At 41.5% G+C, this 16,518-nt stretch overlaps 1 protein-coding gene across 1 annotated transcript in view; it reads right to left on the bottom strand.

Annotated features, from left to right (window-relative positions):
- arap3 (ArfGAP with RhoGAP domain, ankyrin repeat and PH domain 3) overlaps positions 1-16,518 on the bottom strand; it is a 74,053-nt gene that overhangs the window by 42,611 nt on the left and 14,924 nt on the right. The window contains exons 2-9 of the mRNA XM_071533746.1: positions 10,710-10,872; positions 8,747-9,736; positions 7,926-7,966; positions 7,095-7,177; positions 4,606-4,652; positions 3,018-3,257; positions 1,358-1,427; positions 570-690 (exon numbers count right to left, since the gene is read on the bottom strand). Coding sequence (XP_071389847.1) covers positions 570-690; positions 1,358-1,427; positions 3,018-3,257; positions 4,606-4,652; positions 7,095-7,177; positions 7,926-7,966; positions 8,747-9,736; positions 10,710-10,783 — 1,666 coding nt within the window. The 5' untranslated portion in view covers positions 10,784-10,872. The remainder of the gene's footprint in view (positions 1-569; positions 691-1,357; positions 1,428-3,017; positions 3,258-4,605; positions 4,653-7,094; positions 7,178-7,925; positions 7,967-8,746; positions 9,737-10,709; positions 10,873-16,518) is intronic.

Below are 16,518 nucleotides of genomic sequence, written 5' to 3'. Positions count from 1 at the left end.
ATGATCATTACGGGGCTAGTATCACAAGAACAGTTATTCTCCCTTAATTAGGCTCTCTGAAGAATTTTATTTCATATGAATCATTTGGAAAAACAATTGTACAGGAAATTGTACTGAAAATGCATAGTAAGAGCCCAATTCATGCCTCATTCATTCCTTACTGACTGTCATAAGCACTAATTAGGAGGATAGAGGGAAAACCCATAGTTTATAGGCTGTACTTGTAGAATACGACGGTGCAGAATAAGATGCTAATAATGACTTTTTGTAATGACTCGTAATGAACCAATACACTATTAATATGCATGTTAATAAGCAACTTCTTAATAGTGAATATGTGTTTGGACAGCAGGATGGAGAATGAGCCGGTCCAGCAGCTCCACACACACCAACATGTAAGCGGGTTATTGGGTCAGGCTTTGTCTCTGCGGCTAGGCGCAAGTCACATGACCGCTGCTCCCTGCATGGTTTGGGAGCCGTGCTGCTCATTGTCTATGGCTGGCTGTAGTGTGTGTGTGTGTGTGTGTGTGTGTGTGTGAGAAAGACATTTTCTGAAGTGGGCTGTTTACCTTCGTTATCGGTCCGGAAAACAAAGATCCTGTGACTTGTCACTATCTCAAATTTATTGTCTTTGGCTGGTCGGGCCATCTGTATGGCAGCCAATGGGATCACTCCTTTTGGGTAGATGTCCTGAAACAGAGAGCATGTAGGGAAAACTATTATATATCTATTTTTATTACCTGATGTTGGTTATTCAGTGAGGTTCCAGTCTGGAAAAGTGTCTCATTTAATAACTTAAGCCCTCTACTGTTCTTTAAAGAGTAGTAGATCAGTTGGTTTAGTTTTGTGTTTTCAGTCACATTGTAAGGTGGGACTTTTTTGAAATAGTAGATCTCTTGTTTTAGGATTATTTTCTTCATATGGTCAGATTATCCAAATGTTTAAGATGCAGAATTTGAATGGACAGAACGGTCCTTCCACTGTTTGTCATGGTAATTTGTCTAGTTCAGCATAAAATGGCGATTATGGGATTTTAAGTGTTAGTTGCTATGGTGACAACACAAGTCTGGACATTAAGGCTGTAAAGTCTGTCACACTGTGAGAACTGAGCAGACGAGTCTGTTAGCAAACTGTCAAAACTCAGCTGGAAGCTAACGTTAGCGACGAGGCTAACGTAGCTTTATCACAGACTGGACTTCTCTCTCTAGCTCTTCTAGTCAACATTAGCATGTTATCAGTTGAGCATCTGATCTTCTTTATTTTTTACATAAACTCAGTGTCGGTCATCTTTAAACACAAAACTGTCAGGAGGGATGATGAGGCTGCTGGAGTCGTCCATATTGAGTTTCTTCACTACCTTCTCGCTGCCGAAGTACATCAGGTTTTTGCCGTCGAACTTCATGTAGCGCTTCTGGAAAACATAGTTCCTGAAACACAAAACAACACACATCAATCACATTTTCACATTCCAAGGCTCTCACACAGTCACTTCAACAACAATGGCTAGTTTCATCCAAGCAACCCGATTGGTCAAAAACCATATAACTTTAACTATCTACCGTATGTATTTTTATATATATTAGAGCTGCAAAGATTAATCAATTAATCGATTAGTTGTCAACTATTAAATGAATCGCCAACTATTTTGAAAATCAATTAATCGGTTTGAGTAATTTTTCTCTGATTTCTCTGATTCCAGCTTCTTAAATGTGAATATTTTCTGGTTTCTTTCCTCCTCTATGACAGTAAACTGAATATCTTTGGGTTGTGGACAAAACAAGACATTTGAGGACGTCATCTTGGGCTTTGGGAAACACTGATCCACATTTTTCACCATTTTCTGACATTTTATAGACCAAACAACTAATCGATTAATCGAGAAAATAATCAACAGATTAATCGACAATGAAAATAATCGTTAGTTGCAGCCCTAATAAATATACATATAAACATATAACCATGTTTACCGGTCAAAAAATTTGGTTCATTTATTAAAACCCAAGAACCATGGAATAACCTTCTTGTTTTAGGGTATAGCCAGAGGCCAGGAAGGAAGGAAGGAAGGAAGGTAGGAAGGAAGGAAGGAAGGAAGGAAGGAAGGAAGGAAGGGCATTCAAGAGTGAGAAAGGAAAGCAAACAGGAAGAAGAGAAGACAAACACACACCTAGTGGAGGAAGAGGAGGAAGAAGAAGAAGCAGAGGAGGAAGAGGAGGAAGAGGAGGAGGAGGAGGAGGAGGAGAGGAGGGAGACGAGGCAGCTGCAGCTCCTCAGCAGGGAGGAGACGCAGGGAGGAGCAGAGAGGAGGAGACGCAGCCACACAGCCAGCGCTGACCTCTGACCCCTGCAGCAGGAAGAGGAGGAGGAAGAGCTTCAGAGGAGGAGAGAGAGGAACACACACACATGTACACACAGACAAACACAAATACACAAAAAGACACACACAAACACACACACACACACACACACACACTTAGACACACACAAACACACATAGATACAAAAACATTCTGTACATACAATTAGACATAGTATACACACATAGGTGCACAAATACAAACACACATACATACTGTACATGTGCATACATACAAATACACACACAAAAACACACACACACACACATAAAAAGACACACAAATGCAAACACACACATACACACAGAATTCAAACGCATACACACAAACCACATACACAAAATACACACAAAAATATGCACATACACACTCACACAACTACACAAACAACCCCCAAATTATATATATATATATACAAAAGTTTGCTAACACATTGATTTTAAATAAAATTTGAGCTGATCTTGAGATTTGAAATGTGAGATTTGCATTAACACACATTAGAGGTTAGAGAAGCCGTCCTGTGACCAGAAGGTTGCAGGTTCGAATCCCATATCAGCTGGGAAAAAGAATAGGAAACACTCTCATGGAGCGAGGCACCACCCCCCCCCCCCCCCCCGCCCCCCGTCTCCCCTGGATGAATGAGGTTTTTGAAATCCAACGCACCCCTGAGGCGACAGCTTGTCCAGCCAGCCGCAGATGACGGGCGCGGCGCGCTCGGACAGCGAGGTGTAGCTGGCGTAGGGCGAGATGGTCAGGTCGTCGTCGGGCTCGGGGGGGTAGATGTGGGCGGGCAGCGAGAGGCAGCGCTGCGGCGGCGGCGGCTCGCCCACCGTGCTGTAACCCTGAGAGTCGCCCGGGTGGAGAGCCTGGGACAGACGCTTGGCCCAGGACAGCTTCTGACACCTGGAGACACCGGTCAGGTCAGGTCAGGTCAAATGTTGATGATACAGCACATTCCATATAACGTTTTCTTTTCGCTCTTTGCAACTACAAAGGATGTGAGGTTATGTTTTGTGTCGGGCGGCATTTCAAACATTTTTCTTTATTTTTACTATTTTCCACATTTTAGAATAATAATAAAGACATCAAAACTATGAAATAACACAGATGGAATTAAGCAGCGACCAAAAAAAGTGTCAAATCAAAACGATCTTATATTTTAGATTCTTTGTCTTGATGGAAAGGCAAAGGCTTTGGAAAGAAATTCATACATAGGATCAACTTCACTGTTTATATTTGTCTAAGAAACTAATGTCAAGCATTTAAGCAGAAGACTGTAGATCAAAATGGCTTGAAGAGAGTGAAGAACATAGAACTTTCAATCAGTTGGGTCCAGAGTGTTAACTGGTAGTGTAACTACCATGGTTTCTATCATAAATTACACTTTGTGAACAACCTGCATCAATCTTCATTCAGTTTAGTAGCTGGTTAAGTAGCTAACTAGCTCTGATTCTATGCTATGTGGTTAGCGAGCTAACGTTAACTGTAGGCTACATGAATGTACAAACCATGAATGTACCATCAATATTATATAATATTACAGATTCCTCCATGTTGGACTTACTACTGTATGCTAAAGTGTTAGCCTGTGCACCAGACAGATCTATCTACCAGACACAGAGAGGATTTTGGCACCAATCCTCAGACATTAAGGAGGAGATAGTAAGGAGACCAATGGGCCAAACTCCTAAAAGTCAGTGTATTCCTTTAAAAACAGTTCAGTTCTCATCCATTTTAGATTGCATGGGAAAAAACACAACGTTTTTTATGTAACTCAGTAACTTTTTGTTTGAGAGAATTTAAATAAGTTACCCTTTACTTTTAAGTAGATTGTTATACCAGTCATTTTACTTCTAATTGAAGCAAATTTTCATCAAAGCAACTGTACTTAGACTTGAAAAAAGGCATTTTTACACAACTGGAAGATGGTTTGAAAGATTTAAAATAATTCAAGTGAGCGCCTAAGCGATAAGTTGCTTATTTTCAGGATGTAAACATGACATAAATACTGAAATTTTGCTCAAATGCTCAAACACTTGCCTGGCAAAAACTGTAATGTGTAACTGTAACTACATGTGCAAAGATGTAATCGTAATTAATTCTTTATTGCTGACAAATTATTGGCTGAAATTTTGCCAAGTGTGAGTGCAGTGTCAGTTCAGTGACGTCCAAAATCCCAAATAGCACATGGGACAGCTACATCAGATCCAAAATCTTTAAAATCCACTTCACAGAGTCGCTGGTATCTTACCCATGATCCTCTGCGTGTTTCTCCTCCTCCTTCCTTGTTTCCCTTCCCTCCATTTTGGAAATAAAGGAAAAAAAACAACACATGAAAACAAGCACATTCTTGGTAATCACAGACTGGAGATGTTTAACTCCAAGATAAGACACGGTCCCTCATTTTAACAAGACTGTTGGTCTGAGAGTAAAACCCCTCTCTGACAGATTTATGAGCTCTGTAGCTATCTTCAGCTCTCTGCCTTCAAAACAGCAGCTTTCTAGGAGATGGAAATGTCGTCTGTTTGATTTATTAAAGCGATAAACATAAGGTATCAACTGACTTTTTGCAAAATGGATATATAGTATAGCACTTTGGTAGGAAACCCTTCATATTGAGCTTTGATGTTTTGTAGCCTGAGGAGACTTTCTCACTTCACCACAGACAGAAACTTTACACACTTTTCCACATCAAAGTTTACAAAGTCTAACTAGTTATCGCCTCTTCCTCCCTGACAAATCAAAGAAAAACGCCCGACTTCTGTTTCTGGCAGCCTGAGGAGAGAAACCTGACTCTCTCTCTCTCACAGAATTAAAGCCGGTACATAAATATAGGCTACAGAAAGGAAAAAAACAAATGTACAGAAAAAATAGACAAAAAAAAGGAAAAGAAAAAATTTGAAATTACACATCCCAATAACATGTGTGCACAGGTGCTTACAGTCATCATCATCTATTGGCCAACCAGCACAGCATCGAGAGTCTGTATAAATTTCATAAGAAAACAGCTCAATACAGTATATTAATTATATTAATTAATACTAATATTAATGCTGCTGCATCAGCAAAATGACCAAACCAGGAAGCCAAGCTGTTCACTAACCTGCACAACGAGAGGAAAGCTGCCTAACTGCACCGGACGATAAAATAAAGAGTCTTTGTGCCTGTCATTGTCATGCATATCGTATGTAAATTATATGTAAATCTCATTATTTTGTGCACATAACAAGCATTCGTAAGGCGAGGCCATGCAAATTGAGCTTGTACCCAATTCACCGAAACTTCTGCAACACGAATTCTCCACCAAATTCTTGCGGCACATGTAAGATCCTTTGAAAGAAAGACTAAAGACTCAAGAGTTTGTCCAAGAAGCAGAATCAACACCAACAAGTCAGACAGGCAGCAGGCAGAGGGTTTTCATCCCAGAACCTCAGATCAGATCAGAGAACGATCCGGTTACAAAGAGACTTTAGGACACAAGGTGCATTAGGGAATTAGTTGTCCAGCTGAAGAGCCCAGCTTGCTCTTGCATTTGCTGATGAAGCGGCTGTTAGCTCGCACAGCGCTCCTCTCAAGGGCTTGTTTCCAAAACAACTTGATTTGCATAAATTTCTTAGTGAATAAAAACTAAAACTCTGCACTCTTTGCTCAAGCAACTGAGATTAAAGATAAAAGACAAAAATACACTGACTGCAGTTGTAATGCAGTCTTAGTGAATCTGGACTTGAAGAAAAGACTTTTAGACTCTCGCAAAACAAAATGTACTCCACTAATCGAAGCTGGTGGATCCTTCTGCCCACCATGAGTTTGACATGCAGCATACATTTTGTTTTAAAGGCCCCATATCCTCCACTCTCCAGTGTTTTATTTTGTGTCTTGAGGTCCATTCAAAGCTGTGTGTGTGGTGTCAAGCACCAAAAACACTCTCAATCCATTTCTCCACGTTCATTTTCCAGCATCTCTCTGAGCCTTACCAAGAACAGGCTGTTTCTGTCTCCGTGTCTTTAAGGCTCATTAATATTAACGACCCCTGTGTTCCGATTGGCTAATCGTTCTGTTTAAAAAAGCTGTCAAACAGTATTTATTTCACAATCATCATGTTTATTGAGGTGATCATACTGCTGTCTCTTTTTTGGTATAATTAATTACTTCATGTTAACTAATCTCTTTTTTTCTCTCTTTATCCCTTTACTCCGCTTTTCCTTTTCTATTCTTTTCGGTTTCTTTTAATATTCTTTTACTTATTTTCTACTTTTCCCCCTATTTATTTAACAGTATTACTTTACCTATTGATTTGTTCATATTGTTTTGTTCTTTCTAAACTTTTTGGGGGTTTTATTACACTATATTGTAATTATGTGTGATTGTCATTAAGGGAGACACTCCATAAGCCCCTCGGGGTTTCCTTGGTCTTCCTTGCACCTGCTCTTTATGATGTTGGTATACATTATGGATATTTTGTTTGAATTACTCTTTTGTGCTAAATAAATTCAAAAAAAAATTTAGTGAGACGTTTGTGATGCCGCAAAGTTATGGAAGCCCTCCAAACGAGCCTCTAAACGGCTCGTTTAGAGGCTCGCTTTTCTAATATGGATTGTGTGGATTTAGTTTTGATACTTTCACCATGTTTAGATAGACCATCCAACTCCTTTATCATCACAGAGGCAAGGGGAATCCTGTTTTACACCATATGGGACCTTTAAAAGCTGAAGCCTGAAGGACCAGAGTGATGCTCCTCACCTCGCAGAGCGCCGGGTGCCGTCTGGTCTGGAAAACTGTTTCGCAGTACGGACTGATCTCCTCCTCAGGGTCGTCCGTCGAGGCTGTCAGGGGTTTAACAGATGAGGTTAACGTTTACCATTTGGTGGAAGTTTTTACCAACACAGGGGTTAAGTGTCTCACCATGAGCGGATTCATTATCAGCATGGGTGGTCAGGTCGGGAATAGAAGCCCTAACCCTGGCAGTGTGTGTGCCTCGCTCTATCCGCTGAGCTACAGAACAGTTTTAATTTCCAGTTTTTAAAGGAAATGTAAATGACATTAACATTGTGTTATTACAGTGGAAGACCTCACATGTTTCTATTCTAGTGATACCTCTGCCTTACACTCTTGTAGATGCAGTCAGAGTAGCATATGTTGAATGCAGGATAATAGCAGTTTTCCTGATACACAATACTATAAAATTACCATGAAAAGAAACACTCTGAATGTACAGAATATTAGGAACATCATCCTGATACTGAGTTGCAGCCACTTTTGCACAATCCACATCTCACACATCCCACATCTCTGTACAAAGCCATTGTAATAAAGCTACCACTATTTGACTTTTGCCAAAAGAAATCTCTCTTGGAGGCAAATAGATACTACAGAAGTGTTTCACTACTGCATACAGTACTGAAACACTTCCATGATGCCTTTACCTGTATACCACTTCCCTCCATGTGAATAAATACAGTATAAATAGACAAGCGTAGATACATTTACCAATACATTAGAGCCCATGTAAAAACCCAGAGTATTGATAAAAGAGTATAAACATGGAGGTGAATGTGTGGCAGGTGAACTCACCTCTGGCTGATCCTGAAGAGTTGTTACTTAAAGTGCTGCTGCTGCAGGAACAGAAACACATCAGTTAACATTCATCCATCTAAAGTGACCAAATCTGAATATAAGTTCAATGTTGAAGAATATTTGTGCGAATGGTATATATCTGTATACTGTATATTTCTTGATTTGGCATATCATGGTAAAGTACTTTAAACATGTTAGTATGGGGGCCCTGAGTCAGAACATCAATTAATAAACTGACACGTAAATCAAGCGGCAGAAAGCAAAATATATTTGCAACAAAACTATATGATGATGACAATATAATTTGAATAAAATGTTTTGAAGTATAGCAATTTTCTAAAGTTTTCTTACATAAGTAGATACATGAGTCTAGCTTTCTCTGCTAGCTGTTCTCTGCTTTTGGATTTCACTCTTACATTCACTAAGATTGGAATGAGGACCATGTAGAATCAACCATGATAAAATTGTCGAATATGAACATAATTTGCCAAGAACCACACAGACTCACCTCTAAAATACGTCCATATTTGACATAAATATATTGTGGGTGATGCTACATGGTCTGCATTACAATCTTAGTGAATGCAGCTTTAAGTTGGTCACTTTCCACCAGTGACATACCAACCAAAAATGGGTCAATTTTTACCTAGAAATCTTTCCTAGTGAAGCTTTAATCTCATTTTTATTACGTCTTACACAACCATCAGGGGAAACTGGTTTGGAAAAAAAGGCCGTTCATTAGAGAAAGGTTTCTAGTTCTGGTTTAAATGACCCAGACAGGTGGATGGTACGCTGAGACAGATGTTCGGTCAGCCTACCTGTTCCTCTCTTGGTTCCTGTCCAGCGTTTGCCTCGGCGGCGGCAGAGGCAGCGCCGGCTGGCTGCAGTGCGTCCTCCCTCCTCCGGGGGCAGCGGAGCCAGGTGAAGTGCCGCAGTAGATCTCATTAGAGACCATCTCGATCCCGCCGCTCCTGGGCGAACAGGGCGGCGAGGAAAACCCGGTGTTGTCCAGACTACGGGGAGACGAGGGGGGCGAGGACGGAGAGGGCGCCTGGTGCTGATTGGTCCGTCCGGGTGGAGAAGAAGGGGAATAAGAAGAAGAAGGCGGGGACCCCTGGAACATGGACGGGGGGATCCCGCGGTTCAGCCTCGGGGGAACGGGGGGCAAAAACCCGCCGGATTCCGATAACGACGAACTACGACTCAGCCTCCTCTCGGTCTGGCTCGGCCGGCGGTGGGGCGTCGCCACCCTGTCGATCGGGACGGGCGTCTCCGCCGAGTTCAGGCCCTCCAGAACAGTAAAACAGATGGATTCCTGGGAAAGCCTCCTGGGCGGCGGCGGGACGGGGTCCGGCGTCGGACAGGAGAAATGGATCGGCGTCGTCCTGCGCCGGTTGAAGACGGTTCTGGGTTTGGGAACCGGCTTCACGACCGCCTTGACCGCGCCGCCGTCGCCGGAGCCGGAGTTGGTCAGCATGGCGCCGAGGTTCGGGGCCGAACTGTTTCTGAACGCCTCGAAGTTCACGGGGACTCTCGCCTGATTGAGAGATGTCGGCGTCGGTCCTCGTTCCGGCGAGCGGATATCCGTCTCTGATTGACAGCGGTCCAGTGAGAGCTCTGGATTCTGATTGGCTCTTTGACCTTGTGTTACTGATTTTTCATTAGTCCTCTGGATGTGACTGACCAATCGCAGTATTCTCTTCCTGTGTCCGGTGGCGATTACACCCAGGCTGACCAAGGCGTCATGATCCAGGTGTGTGAAGTCTCTAGCCAATAGGAGACCGGCTCGGCGGAAGGTGTTCAGGTACCTGGAGCGAGGACAGAGAAGCAATGCACTTTCATTTAAAATGGATGCAATAAACCAGTGGTTCTCAACGTGGGGTCCGGGGACCACCAGTGGTCCTTGAGGGGGTTCCAGGGGGTCCACAGCAAATTGATGAATTGTTAAACATTATTTAAGCATTATTTCATTTACAAGAAGTTAACACAATTAGAGAATGTAGAAGAAGGATTGTTTTGATCATAGTTTCACTGTTATCTCTCTCTATGACTATCTTCAATGCAGATAGTCATACATTTCTGGACAAAATCATATCAAACAATAGAAATATTCTCAGATTTGGGTCCGAGAGACAAAATCTCATCAAATGGGGGTCCGTGGCCCTAATGTGGACTAAATTAGGGGTCCTTAATATGAAAAAGTTTGAGAGTCACTGCAATAAACCATGTCTCTAAACTACAGCTGAACAATTAATACAAAAAAAAGAAAGAAATCGCAATATGAACTTCTACAATTTCCAAATCTCAGAGTCTGCAGTTCATTTCTTCAGAGAGACTTTGGTCCAAATTGGATTTGTGAACAAAGGAGTTTTAGAGCTGCAGGTAATCTTTGGTCCATGAATCAAAACCTTTCATCAGACTCAGACTCAGTCAATCCTGCACACTGACAGCTAGTTTTATTAACAAAATCACTTTTCTTTCAACAATTTTAAAGTTCTTTAACTGGTGAATGTTGTGAATATTAAAGATTGTCTGCCATTTAGTATGAGGTTCTGTTGTTTTGTGCTTATCTTGAGTGAATTTCCCTCAGGAGAATAAACAGAATTGTATTGTATTCTATTATATTGTACTTTTAGCTAAGTGTGATCCCAATCTGATGCTGTTTGCTTAATGAGCAATGACAATCACAGATCTGCTTCACATAGAGTCGAAAATCCATTTTCATGTGTGTGTTGTCGTATGAACCCCTCAGTTTTGTCCCAGCCTGACACCGTAGCCTACTTCTCCAGGTGGATCGCTGCCAGCAGGGTCTCAACCGGCGTGCTTCCATCCAGCGTTGCCATAACGACCAACATGGGCTCGGGGTCGGGCTTCGTCTCCTCCGCACCCGGGAAACACAACGGCCATCACTGACCTACAGCCGGGACGGACGGCCACTCTCCATCTGAAGAGACAGGAGCAGAACGCAAGGGATCAGACCGTGAGGAAGGCAAAAACACGGTGAAGCTGATTACTGTAACTTGACAAGAAGGAAAAGCAACAGAATCAGACCGCCGAGTCTCTGGCTGCCTGAACTGTCCCTTCACCAACTGGATCTGGTTACAACTGGAGAGAAAAACCATTGTCAACAGAAAGAAAACCAGTGTCTCTCTTAAGGAACCAGCAACCTTCCAGTCACAAGCCTGCTCTTCTAACTTCCAGTCTCCTACCACTTTGTATTTTTAGTTTCAGTACAAAATCTCACAAGTCAGAGTGTATTCTGTAAGAGTGTAATTGCACACTAATTGTAATCAGTGGTGGAAGAAGTACTGAGATCTTTTACTTCAGTAAAAGTAGCAATACAACAATGTAAAGATACTCCATTACAAGTAAAAGTCCTGCATTCAAAATCTTACTTAAGTACAAGTACATAAGTATTGGCAGCAAAATGTACTTAGAGTATCAAAGTAAACGTACTCATTATGCAAACTGTCCCCATTTAGAGAGTTATATTTTTCATAGATTATTGGAATATTAATACTGATTTATTGACATACATGTACATGTAAGCAGCATTTTAAAGTTGTCAACGTGAAGCTAATCTTAACAATTTAGCTATACTTTTGGGTAGTCTAATCTATAACAATGCTATTTTATAGTTATTTTATAAAGATAAATCAAATGTTTTAAATATAAAATATTGATCTGAAAAGTAACTAGTAACTATAGCTGTGAAATAAATGTAATGGAGTAAAACGTACAATATTTCCCTCTAAAATGTAGTGGAGTGTAAGTACAAAGTAGCATAAAATGGAAATACTCAAGTAAAGTATAAGTACCTCAAAATTGTACTGAAGTATTGAAGTACAGTACTTGAGTACTTAGTTACTTTCCACCACTGATTGTATTTATGCAAATGAGGGAGTTTTTACAGGAGAACAGTGGTGTCACTTAGAGTTAAATCCCATTTGCTTCTGTCTCCATCTAGTTTACATTTCCCCCAATCACTTTGCAGTACATGCTGTATGTAATTAGATTTTTTGACATTTACTCGTTTTTCGTCGCTTTTATACAAACAAGCTAGGTTTGACACTGTGTTGTGTTTGTCCTGCAAACACACTGAGTCCAACAGATCTGTACTCTGACTAATGATGGGTTATGAAAGATCTACAAAGCTCATTCTCCATCTACAAGTCAAACTCCTCAAGAAAACACGAGCTAAACGCCGGGTTATCACTGGAGGGCAACTTCAGCCCAGAGGCAGCAGAACAGCAGGCTGTTTTCACTGGACCGAGATGGCATCACCGTGACCTTTGACCCCCCGGAGTCACGACCCCCCCCCCCCTTCCAGCCAACTAAAACCACAGATTGAGAACAAAGCCTGATGTCACTGGCCAGATACAGCCGGAGGATTGTTCCCCAGGAGGAGAGGGGGGGGGGGACACGAGGGACAGTAGGACACAAGTCGAACACCGAGTCAAAAGACTGGAGGAATCACGAGAATCAGGACAGAGCGACCGGCCTGGAAGCACCGGAGGCCGTTTAGATTTAGCAAACGGCGAGCGAGACGAAGAAGACCACAAGACGACCCGCAGGCCGTCATGTGGAGGAGGAGGAGGGTCAAGTGTTTTTAAGGCTTTGGACAAAAGAGACGTTCTGTCTGTCCGTTACAAGCCCAGTCAAGCTTATTTATTTTTAGAGAGCTTTGCACAAACAGGATTGTAGAACGACAGATCTAAATTAAGATAATAAAAGAAAACCAAAAAAATAAATCAGAAACTCAGAAAAAGACAGATTTTGTTAAAATATTAGAGAGTGATCTCACTTTTAGTTGTTTTATTTCTTTGGTCTGAGCCAGTGGAAAAGTTGCCAGTTTTGGTATCAAAACAAATCTGACTCCAGTTCCTGTATCTTTATCTAACATGATGGATTTGTCTGTCTTTTCTTCTGTGGTGTTGAATTGAATTGAATTGAATTTTTTTTATTGACAATATAAAAAAAATATATGACATATATACATAAATAATATATGCACAGCCTCACCAGGAGGCATCATATCTTTGTACAATACTTGTCAAAAGGATAAAACACAATAAAGCCCAAGAGCGTTTTTCCATTGTGGTCCTTTGGGTGTAGGTGTGTGTTTAACTGTTAGTGATTGTTAATTAATGAATGTGTGTGTATGTGTGTGTGTGTGTGTGTGTGTGTGTGTGTGTGTGCCTGCCTGCGTGTAGGGGGAGGGTGGCGGGGGGCAGTAGAGAGAAGGCAGCAGTACAATACATATTCAGTACAAGTTATCCAACCAATTCAACAATTAATACATGAGTCAATACTACACTATACAGCGTAAAACCCTAGGTATGCACAAACAGCTAAAACCTAAATTAGTCAAAATCAATCAGGCTTAAAAACCACATGTTCTCCTAACCCAGTCACAATTACCTTTGCAATGCATGAACAACTAGAACAAACAAGATGGGTATTTAGGACCCATACCAGTTAAGAACACATGAAGAAGAAATATCTGAATATGAGCATCAGTCCAGACGTCATTTTGTTCTGCTAGGCTTTCCAAGCATCCGTCTCCTTCTACCCATAATCCCTTGTGTTGTAGTTGGTTGAATTAACGAACCACACCGCAATTCTCTTGTTGGAGGACTGAGACTCTCGCTGCCGTTATTTGGTGCCACCAGAGGTCAAAGGTCATCGTTCTCACCTGGACAAACCGACTGAACTGAAGGAGGAAACACTGCAGAGTTTGATTAAAGGTTTCCCCAGCCGGTCTGGGTATTTGAACCCGGGGGGATTTTGGGATATTTTGAAACATAATATCTCTGTTCACATGTTGAAGTATCTGTCACATATATATTCTGTCCTGTGTGTGTGTGATGTGATAAATGTAACTCTGGTCGAGAGCTGGAGGAAAAGACTGAAGGTTTTCTACAACATACAGACTGAACTGTGAGAGATGGTGACATAAGAGAGGAGACAGGAACAAAGACCAGCAGACACACACACACACACACACACACACACACACACACAGGATATAGGGAGTGCCTGTAGCTAAGGCGAGGTATGCTGCCTTGGGTTGAGGGGTGGGGGGGCTTTCAAAGAAAATGTGTGTGTGTGTGCGTGGCCTGTGTGGGTGTGTGACCTTGTGCACAAGTGTGTGTGTGTGTGTGTGTGTGTGTGTGTGTGTGTGTCTGGACATTTCCTGAAAATGGTTGGAATGCGTTAAGTTTTAACGGATACCTCTCCCTGACTGGTGTGTTTGATCTTGTCTCTGTGTGTGTGTGTGTGTGTGTGTGTGTGTGTGTGTGTTTGACCCTGTGTGACTCACCCTGACATCAGATGGGAACATAGGAGAATCTGAAGGCTATGAGGTGTGGGTGTGTGTGTGTGTGAGAGAGAGAGAGAGGGGGGGGCAGCTACAGTATACTGATACAGCTTCACTTCCCCATGTGTCTTATACCAGTGAGTCTCAACCTTTTTCATATCAAGGACCCTAATTTAGTCCACATTAGAGCCCACAGACCCCATTTGATGAGATTTTGTCTCTCTGACCCATAATATTTTTATTGTTAGATATGATTTTGTCCAGAATTCCATGACTATCTGTACTGTAGGTAGAGAGATAACAGAAAAACTAAATTAAAGTAAAAAGTAAGTAAAGTAAATTCAATAATGCTGAAGTTTAACAATTTATCAATTTGCTGGGGACCCCCTGGAACCGATTCAAGGACCCCCCTGGTGGTCCCCCGGACCCCGCGTTGGGAACCACTGTTTTATAATGTCATCTCATATGTCATCTATCTTCCTGCATTACACAGGATGGGTGGAGACTCTGGAAGCTCACTGGGAAGCCGAGGACTTCCCAGTCTTTTGTGAAATCGCCTCAGTTTGTCCAGCAGAGCTTTGTCCTTTCAATAACCCATCAGTTAAAATATGTAGTGCAGTGGTTCTCAACGTGGGGTCCGGGGACCACCAGGGGTCCTTGAGGGGGTTCCAGGGAGTCCCCAGCAAATTGATGAATTGTTAAACTTCAGCATTATTTCATTTACAAGAAGTTAACACAATTAGAGAATGTAGGTGAATGACTGTTTTTTTTCATAGTTTCTCTGTTATCTCTCTACCTACAGTGCAGATAGTCATGGGATTCTGGACAAAATCATATCTAACAATAAAAATATTGTCAGAGAGATAAAAACTCATCAAATGGCGGTCCGTGGCTCCAATGTGGACTAAATTAGGGTCCTTGATATGAAAAAGGTTGAGAATCACTGCTTTAGTGTTTAAATCTCTGTGTAGCTCTGGTAGTCTTGGGTTGTGTCTCTTCCTCCATGATAAAACCCCAAATCAGTCATTCTGTGATCTGTTGCTCCGGTAGAGCAGACTGGAGAATCGTGTTTTTTTTCTCTCTCCATTCACTGCCATTGTCTGGAGGAACAGTCTGAAAATCACTTCTAGCACATAAAGGAACGCTGACAAAGCAGATTCTGACAATATATAAAAACCTTGCTGCTGAATTGTTTTGAAGTGAATCTCTTTCTTTGTGTTTATTAAACCTTTCAGTCTCTTGGCCGAAAAGCTTTTTGCTGGTCGCTCAGGTGACTTGTTGATCTACACAGAGCCACAATTCACCAACAACTCCAACTTGAAGAATACACCAAGGAAGGTTTGGTACTTCAACCCACACTAGTACAAAATACTAAGCAGGAATCCTGGTGAGTCGGTTTGGTAAAATATTTTTCGGAGAACTCACCGCTGCAGAAGCCACAGTTCACGTCATGATGACACACTACCCTGTTCCAGAGAAGAAGACCGTCTAAATTACACCGTTATTACATCATCTCAATCACTACTCACAGACCAAAACAGATTTGAGCAAATTTAAGAAGTAAAGATTCTTAAACTATGGCTCAGGAACCCCGAGTGTCCTATTGGTTCAGATTAAAAGAAAGTCCTGGGGCCGGATTCACAAAACCCTCTTAAGAAAAAAATGCTATTCTCAAAAACAGTTCTTATATATTTTCTTAACTTTCTTCTTATGTTTCTTCCTAAGAAAAAACAACGTATTCTTGAAATGAAAGTTCTCAAATTTGTTCTTGATTTTTTTCTTAACTTTAAGACGGCCCTTCACCTGTCTTAAAATTCCTACAGTGAAAAGGTAAGCCTCTAATATCATATATTTAAACACATTTTAGACAAGTAGGTTATAGTTCAAAGTCTTCATAGGTTCCCCTACACCTAACATTAAGATGAACATTTATTGTAAAGCTTTATTTGGTGTAGGGCCAGGTAGGCCTCTGTCTCATGTCTGTTGGAAATAAGCTGCAAATTTTACAGTTACCAACAGCAACCAATGTTTAAATCTTTGCCCTAGTTGCCCTAAATAAGTTTTTACCCAATTGTTTTGTAGATGGAAGCACTTTGGGTTGCCTCCTAGCCTTGTCTCCTAGCCTCCTAGCCTTGTCTCCTAGTCTCAATGGTAGTAAGCCTAAAGTTTATTAACCAGAATGAATTCAGGCCCTATTTTGAGAAGTTCTTAAGTAGGAAGAAGGAAGTAGAAAGTAAGAAATTAGACCGTTACTAAGAAAATATTGAGGAA

This window comes from Centroberyx affinis, unplaced genomic scaffold (genome assembly GCF_046629955.1).
Source record: "Centroberyx affinis isolate AG114_WGS23_722 - 3 ecotype Tasmania unplaced genomic scaffold, CSIRO-AGI_Caff_v1 ptg002422l_1, whole genome shotgun sequence".
In the NCBI taxonomy this organism is placed as follows: domain Eukaryota; kingdom Metazoa; phylum Chordata; class Actinopteri; order Beryciformes; family Berycidae; genus Centroberyx; species Centroberyx affinis.
This window is presented reverse-complemented; position numbering and strand designations above follow the sequence as displayed.